This window comes from Triticum urartu, chromosome 2A (genome assembly GCF_056163025.1).
Source record: "Triticum urartu cultivar PI428250 chromosome 2A, HENAU_Tu73, whole genome shotgun sequence".
Classification (NCBI taxonomy): Eukaryota; Viridiplantae; Streptophyta; class Magnoliopsida; order Poales; family Poaceae; genus Triticum; species Triticum urartu.
Window position 1 is genome coordinate 724,789,244 of NC_141874.1, and position 8,388 is coordinate 724,797,631.

The following is an 8,388-nucleotide window of genomic DNA, read 5'->3' on the forward strand; positions in this document are numbered from 1 at the left end:
GCATTGGTGGTTGAAGGGATGCAGGATTCTTCAGTTCTTGAATGCATGGCATGACAGGAAGCTTTAGCACTTGCCGAGGATTTAGGTGTTCAAAATTTTATTATGGCATCTGATGCAAAGCAAGTGGTGCAAGACATCCAGCAACAACAAGGGTCCTTACCGCATGGTTATCTCAGAAATCAAATCAAGAGTCTTGGGCTTCAATTGCAACATCGTCTTTGAAGGGTGCCGGTCGAACGGAGATGCTCATAGTTTAGCTAAATTTTCGCTTTCTTTAGCTCAAGGGAGCCACATGTGGCTTGATCATCCCCATAATCCTCCTTGTATCCCATAAACTGTGGTTTTCGATGAATGAATAAAGTTTTTCGTCCCTAAAAAAGCTATTTAAGAAAATGATTCTAAAAAAGCTAAAAATAATAACCCTAAAAAAAGCTACAAAAATAATAATCACCTCATAAAAAAGGGTCTCATAAAAATAAAAAAGATAAATAACAAGAAGAGAAGAAAGGGCATGACGGCTAGACCTAGATCGCACACCCCATCCCGATCTCCTCGCGCCGCCGCCGCCGCCACTCCTCGTCCGGCAGCGCCAGCTTCGATCAGCCCAAGGAATAAGTCCTGTCGCAGGCATTACTCGATCTTTCTCTTCACCATTTGGCGTGTATTCATTATTTGTTTCTGTAGATATTGTGGAAGAATCTCTTCTGTAACGTCAGGGGAAGATCAAATACTATGATCTACTCTAATTCCTGATCTCCGTTTTGTAGGAGTTGGAAGAATTAAAATGAAGGCGCGGCAGTTCCTGAATGTGGTGATGCGGAGGTCCGGCAGTGGCAGCCTGTACACGGTGAGCCGCATCAAGCCCGGGGAGCAACTCTTCTACCGATCAACGGAGGAGAATACGCCGCCGCCATCACCAGCGGTTGCGCCGAAGATGCCACCGCCCATGCTCAAATTCGAAGCGTACCGCGTAGACGACCCAAGGATCGATTTTTTGCCCTTCTACGGACGAGGCGGCGACGGTAACATCCTCTCCATGGACTCGGCAGGCAACACCATCCTCTGCGACGCCGGCAGCTGCTCCGTCCAGCCCGTTGCCGGCCTCAACGAACCCAAGGGAGACAGCCCCGTCTCCTTCTCCATCACTCGTGCCGAAACCTCCCGTCAGGCCCTGTACGTCATCGACAGGTTCCCCTCTCCCGGCAATGCTTTCAACTTCGAAGCCTTCATCTACGGCAAGAAATGCTGGGAGTGGCACCGGCTCCCGCCGCTGCCCTACGTCAATGACGCATCCTATGAATGCACGGCCGTCCAGTCGTTCATGCTGTTGGCTGATGGCTCGACCATCTGCGTGTCCTCCCCTGGGCTGATCGGCACCTACTGCTTCGACACGGTTAGCTGCACCTGGGAAAAGGCTGGCCGCTGGACCCTGCCGTTCCATGGACGGGCTGAGCATGTCCCTGAGCTTCAAAACCTCTGGTTCGGCATGGCCGGAAACAGCGCAAATAACGCCCACAACTTGTGCGCATTGGACCTCTCCAACCTTGGTGGAGCTCCCAAGTTGCTGCATGACTGGCAGGTCCTCGACACGCCTCATGGATGGGTGCAGACAAGGGGTAGCCTGCTGTACCTTGGCGCTGGCAGGTTTTGCATCTTCGGAAAATTTGACACCGGGGAGCAAGACGCACAACAGGACAATCCGAGCAACACGGCGGCTGTGCTCACCGGTGTGGAGGTGTTCCTTGAAGGATCATCTGAACTCCAAATGATGAAGCACAACTCCTTTGTCAGCTATGCCAGCATCCAGTGTGTCTTTAACTCGCCGAGGCTGTGTTTGGTTAAACCTCTCCCATGGTGATGGGAGGGGATTCAGGAAGTTTTGACTTGCGGATTTCATTACGCTCAACCCCTTTCAATCTTCACAAACGGAAGCGAACAAGCTCTAATGTTTAGGGGAGAAATCACGCTGACAAAATGCGTCTTCTACCGTGCAGCAGCCAGATCAAGGTGGATGTAACTTACACTTAATCAAAAGTGGTCCAATCGGAAGTGTCGTCGGAATAGGTAGGCAGGGTAGGTCGCATCATGTGCATCCAACCATTTGGTGCACCTGGTCTAAAAAAAATCCCATTTATGATTGTTGGAAAATTCTTGGAAAAAATATTTTATAGTAGCAACACGAACATATTGTTCCACAAAATTTCATATGCAAATGAGAAATATAAATGGCTCAAACCATAAAATTCACATCAAAATTAATACATCGTTGCATAGAGGACCTAGCAAGAAAACAACAACAACATGGCCCTTCCTTTTTTGCATATATGACTCTAAACCATACAAGAGAAACGCAATTAAGTCATATCGCAGATAGGACTCTAAACCATACAAGAGGACTGCAATCGAGTCCATTGTATTAAATAGGGCCCTATAGCGTTTAGAGAGGTTCTGCGCCAAGAGACTTTGTTCCTAACACATGACCAGACATTTTAAAAAGCATACTATAGCGTTTAGAGAGATCCATTGCTAGGAGGCATAGCCCGCTATTTGAAACTATGATCTGAGTCATATTGCACGTAACCGATGAGTTCATTGTCTTCGGCACAAACCTTGCGAACAACGGACAAGGGGATAAGGGCCTTGCATGGAGGTTGAAGATGGCATATTCATAAGAATTTCCTTTGTTGATCTACAATTTCTGTGATCGAGATCCACAAGATAGCTAACACACCCCAGAGAGATTGGCGGAGGTTGAAATTGAGTATACTGCTTCCTCTTTAATTTGACCGGCTGATGAAGAAAGATTGGCACTAGATCTGTCCAGGGGTTCTCGCGAGCTTATTGAAGAAGCTTTCACCAAATCCAGTTCTCGCCACCACAGTCCACTATGGAAGTCGGGTCGAGGAGGAGGAAAGCGAGCTTCATACGTTGCTCATTGTCAACGGAGCAAAATAACGAAGACATAAAACCAGTCTCCTCGAAGGTAAGTCTACACGTATCCCTAGTGGTACTATCTACAGAGGTCAGCCACTCACTTCTCGCATTCCTACTCCGGTCGACACGAGACCGCTGGAGGAGGAGGGGAGAGGGACAGGGAGACACAAGAAACTCTTAAGATGGGGAAGGAGAGAGAAATGGAGAAAAGAAATGCGAGCCATATATATTATAAGCTCATTGAAACCATTTAGCTGGATTGAAGTATTATGTTTTTTTAGCTTTTACAAGTATAACTTTGTAAACAACCAAATATATTATGATGTTCACCTCTAGTTGTGAAACTGAAAATGTTTGCAATATTTGAAGGAAAAATATAAGTGTTAAAAGCATACTCCGTCCGTCCTTAAAAGAGTGTATTTCCAACTCTGTTGGAAAGTCAAGCTTTTTTATATTTCACTGTATTTATATAATAATAGACCAACATTTATGCCATCAAATTAGTAGCATTAGATTCACGATAAAATATATTTTCATCATATACCTATTTGGTTTGGCAAGCATTGACAATTTGCACAAACTCGGTCTAATTTTGAGATAGTTTGACCTCCAACAAAGATGAAAGTACACTCTTTTAAGGACAGAGGGAGTAGTAGATTAGGAGGGACCCTAAACGGAGCCCCTGCATACTTTATTGGGGCTTAAACCAAAAAAAAGTGCTCCAAGAATGGCCACAGCATGTGTTTAGTAATCACATCATCTATGTTAATAAAGTGCAAAATTTGGGACTAACAAAAATGTTGTGTTGCCTTTGCCTCTTGTTGCATTTATTTAGAGTTTGTTGGTATTTTAATTCATGATAAATTCCCCAATTATACTCTTGCAATCATATTCCCCAAATCACCCCCAGTGATCATTTCATGTGGTTAGAGCCCAATATTTTTTACAATTTATTTTAGTAAAAAAGAAAATAAACTTTTATTTCCCCAAAACCCTAAGATAAGGTTTGAACTAAAAATATTTATTTTTTCAAAACAATAATCCATTAAAAATAATTTTTTGGAGTCTATTACATATAAGATCACTAGCCCCTTCAAGATTTTAATTTTAAAATACGTAATTATTTGCAGAAATGGTTAAATATTTTTTTTCTCAAATCTCAGTAATTTACTCAAGGAATTTTCATTATCCCACATGAGTTCCACTACATGGCCATGTTCAAAATAATGATCAAACATCAATCACTCACTCCTATTTTGACCTATAAAAAATCCATAAATAAATCCAGCACATGCTTATCTCCCCTATCTACTATCTAGTTGGCAACCTTTCTTACCCATGTTAAGCAGAAATTTTGAGTGACACTTCAGATTTACTCCTCTGTTCAAACAATGGAATTGGATGCTCTAGCTTGAAATTTTGCATCCACCCACTGTTCTACCCTCCCCTTGCCTCTAGTCATTTCATGTGCCGCTAGTACAGAATCAGGCTTCATAGGTGGTTTTCGTAAATGGGCCCGAGGCGGTTACCCAATCCGTCTGAAATTCTGTGTCGCCAATACTCGAGAGTCAAAGGCGGTTATAAGAACCACCTCGAATGCTCATGGCACCATAGGTGGTTTCTCCTTTCTAACTGTCTCTACTGCTCATAGCATTGCAGACAGTTTCTAATTACTAATCGCCTCGAATGCTCAGAGCACTGCAGTCAATTTCTTCAATTTGGTAACGAGCCCTCCTACCGAAATTTATAGAACAAAAAACTTATGCATATACATTGAAACTGCTATAAAACAACGCCACCATCCAACATTTTAACATGACGCATAGAAAATAGAGTTAAACATGAAAAGCAGACATGTTTCACACAACACAAACATCCTAGGCCTCGAGGCCCAGCGTAACACTAGTTCCAGCAGCTCCGCCACCACCACCTCCTCCTTCTCCTCCTCAAATTTCACAAGATCAAAATCCCAAGGGGCAGCTGCTGTTATTTGCCGAGACGACTCTGGAAGGTAGCTTTGGTCATCAGCACGAGTCCTTGACAACTGCACTTATCTGGCTAGCTACCTTGGAATGTAGCATGTTGCAAGGCCTTGGCCCTCGTAGAGGATCTAAACTTGCAGGAACTTGTTTTTTTGCATGCGATGCATCACACTGTAGTAAAGAACATCAATGAAGCATGTTCGCATATAGCTCAGTGCTTGCGGATATCATGGAACGAGCAAGTTCCTTCATTTCAGTAAGATTTATTCACGAGGGTGAAGCGTCTAACTATGAGGCACATAATCTTGTAAAGAGTGTTCTCTTCCTCAATCATGGTCACTATCTCTAGCTTCTTAAGTGTGACGACCCGTGTCATTATTAATATAGATAATGACACTAGTCCTTGGATTATTTTTTGATAAAATCTTGTCTTGTCAAATAATAATCCATCTTAGAGATTTGCAACAAGGATAGCTAGAGATGGTCATTTATATTGCAATACCATGCCACACAGAGCTAAAAGTCTCAAGTAGGCTTCTCACATGTCCACCAAATTATTACATCTCCTAACACCGGAGTTCCAACTAGCAGTCCAAGATTGATCGTGATAAAATAGTTTGTAGTTTACATAGCTAGCTCCTAAGTTACTTATTCATCCCAACCCCCATCTGTGGCATCCAGGTCATACATAGCACTAGATGGATCCACATCTAGGTCCCCTGTGTAGTTGTAGCCATCACCATTTCTATCTTCACTTGGTCCAGCAGGATTCTCATACAAGCTTTGCTCTAAGAAAAATATGATTAATGGCAAGAGTGAGTACAAAGTACTCAGCAAGCTCAAATAGCAGAATGCAACACTCGTGATAGATAAATATAAATCAACAAGTCCTACCTCAACTCACACCTTTCAAAAATAAACATTTGTTGCAGAAGTTATTTTCAATTTATAAAAGCTATCAAACACTCGTATTGCGAGATAGACCACCAATAGCTCCCCATAGTCCCCAATCCAAGAGACTGGCATGAATTCATGTTTTACTTTAACTCTGCAGAGTTTGTATCACTTTACCCATAGAGCTCAAAACCATAATTGCCATCTGCATTTCCTTAGATGTGAGACATGGTTCAGAACATAAAGCTTTTTCCCATTTTGTATATTATATCTCCACCCGGCTAGTGGTCACTAGCCATTGTGTCGGGTTTCGGAACCAGCACTCCACCAACGCTTAATATATAGCGCTTGCTAATGCACTTCAGCCATGGGATCCTTCTATTGTACTTGTACCACTTATTATAGAGCAATAAAGAGACCATACGATTCTAAAAAACGTAGAAGGAAACGATAAGACACCAGAAGAATTGCCTCTAGCAAGTCATGCTGCAACTTGGCCCCCTCTATTTGACGTCCATCATATATCCAACCAAAGGGATTGGGCCAAGGGTAAAACAACCCACACTTCGCAGTTTTCAGCAGCAAATTTCTTATCAGAAACACATGGCAACACTCCGAGCGGGCTTAGCGAGCTCGTTCTCTCCCATGTCACACTGCCGAGGAGAGGATTGAGGGCGAGCAACACAGCGGAGGAGGGGGAAGAGGTCGGGGATGCCCCGTCGTGGAAGAGAGGAAGGTGAGCTGCGCTGCTGTGGAGAGGATTGGCGGCTACGGTGTGGACATGTCTTGAATGGACGTCCGATAAAGGGAGGCAAGTTGCAGCGTGTCATCTGATCTCTGTTCCATCCGGTCCCAGCCGCCGCCGCCGCCGCCGTCGCCGTTGTCCCCACTGCGACCGCCACCTTCAATTCGGTGGACTTGGAGGGGAAGACACTTGGACATGTCTGTCGCAGGTATTAATTACTCCTTATTTCTCTTGCCCGTTGGTCGATCTTGTTTGTTTTCGTGGAAGTGCTTTGTCTCTGGGGTATCATTCACCATCAAATTCGTGATCTATCTTTGGTAGGAAGGAGTGGTGACTGGTGAGCGATGAAGGCGCGGCAGTTCTTGAACGTCGTGATGCAGAGGTATCGCAATGGCAGCTGGTACACGGTTAGTCGCATCAAGCCCGAGGAACAACTCTTCTACGGATCCACGGCGGAAGCACGGGCAGCGGCAAAATCCAAGTTCAATATGGAGATCATCACACGGATTCCTCCGCCCAGGCTCAGACTCGAACGGTCCATCTCAGACGACAAAAGGATAGACTTCCTACCCTTCCATGAACGAGGCAGCGGCGGCGCTAGCAAGATCCTCTGCGTGGATGCGGAGGGGCACACCGTCCTATACGACATGGACGCCGGCTCCCTCCAGCCGATTCCATGCCTCAACAGTCCCAAGGGGAGCAGGCCCATCGGCTTCTCTGCCACTAATGCCGAAGCCTCCGACCCCGAGCGTGCTGATGTCTTCTACGTCATGGGAAGGTACCGTGCCAGCCGCAATCCACCCGTCGCTGATGAGAATTACAATTTCATTTGCCATGCGCTGCTTGCCATTGACGGGCACTCAATTCTTGTTGTCTCCTCTGGAGAACAAAGCTACTGCTTCAACACGACTAGTCGCAAGTGGTTTAAGGCCGGCTACTGGATACTGTCATTCTTCCGTCGTGCTGTGCATGTACCAGAGCTCGACAACCTCTTGTTTGGCATTGACAATGATGAACACCACTTTTGTGCAATGGATATCTCCCCTCTACGCTCGGACAGTGGTCCGCCTTTGGTGTACAGTTGGCCACACCTTGATCTGCCTGAGGACTGGAGGATGCTAGACTGCAACTTTGTCTACTTGGGAGCTGGGAAGTTTTGCATTACCAAGGTCTTTGAGTTTGGTTTCGACCAACGCACTGGCAACCCGACTGACACAGGTGCTGTCATGTCTGGTGTGGAGGTAGTGCGCCACAAGAAGTCTGGACTCGTTATGGTCAACCATAGGTCCAAATTCTACAAGTTCATCATGGATGACATCCAGTGTGTCTTGTAAGGGTAACTCACTAGTGAAAGGGGAGCAAATAAACTGGTATGTCCTAGAGGATTGGAACTGTGTGTCTTCCCCTTTCCATTCCATATGTACTTAGTAGTTACAACTTCAGCTATGTTAGTTTTTGGGTAGTAGTGCTCATTTCCTTTCAGTATGTTGTATCACTATATTTGCTGCCGTTGCTGTATACATAGCTCCTTAGGTGCTTTTATTTTATTATTAGATGGACTAGAATCTTGATAAATTATGATATGGTTTAACTGGTAAAAGCCTGAATGGTTTGAAAAGCTGGAACGTTCATATAATGTATAGTGAAATTAGTGATCATGCAAATTATCGGATAGAAACACCATTTGGTGCAGCAATGTTGTATCTTAGAGCTGGATTTTCAAGACGTGTGCTAAAAGTGGGCAAATCTCTATTATTAGAGGGGAGTCTGCGGTCGTCGTGATGGTTCCACCCCCCTTTCCTACACCACAATCCATCCACACAGTAGCGCAAA

At 44.8% G+C, this 8,388-nt stretch overlaps 2 protein-coding genes across 2 annotated transcripts; both read left to right on the forward strand.

The window, feature by feature from the left end:
- Nucleotides 1-784: 784 nt before the first annotated feature.
- Nucleotides 785-1,858, forward strand: LOC147987192 (uncharacterized). Its single transcript, XM_087542309.1, has one exon. The coding sequence runs from the start codon at nt 785-787 to the stop codon at nt 1,856-1,858; it is 1,074 nt and encodes a 357-aa protein (XP_087398435.1).
- A 5,041-nt stretch (nt 1,859-6,899) lies between these two features.
- Nucleotides 6,900-7,946, forward strand: LOC147987193 (uncharacterized). The gene has a single exon (XM_087540270.1). The coding sequence runs from the start codon at nt 6,900-6,902 to the stop codon at nt 7,887-7,889; it is 990 nt and encodes a 329-aa protein (XP_087396396.1). The 3' UTR covers nt 7,890-7,946.
- Nucleotides 7,947-8,388: the final 442 nt, after the last annotated feature.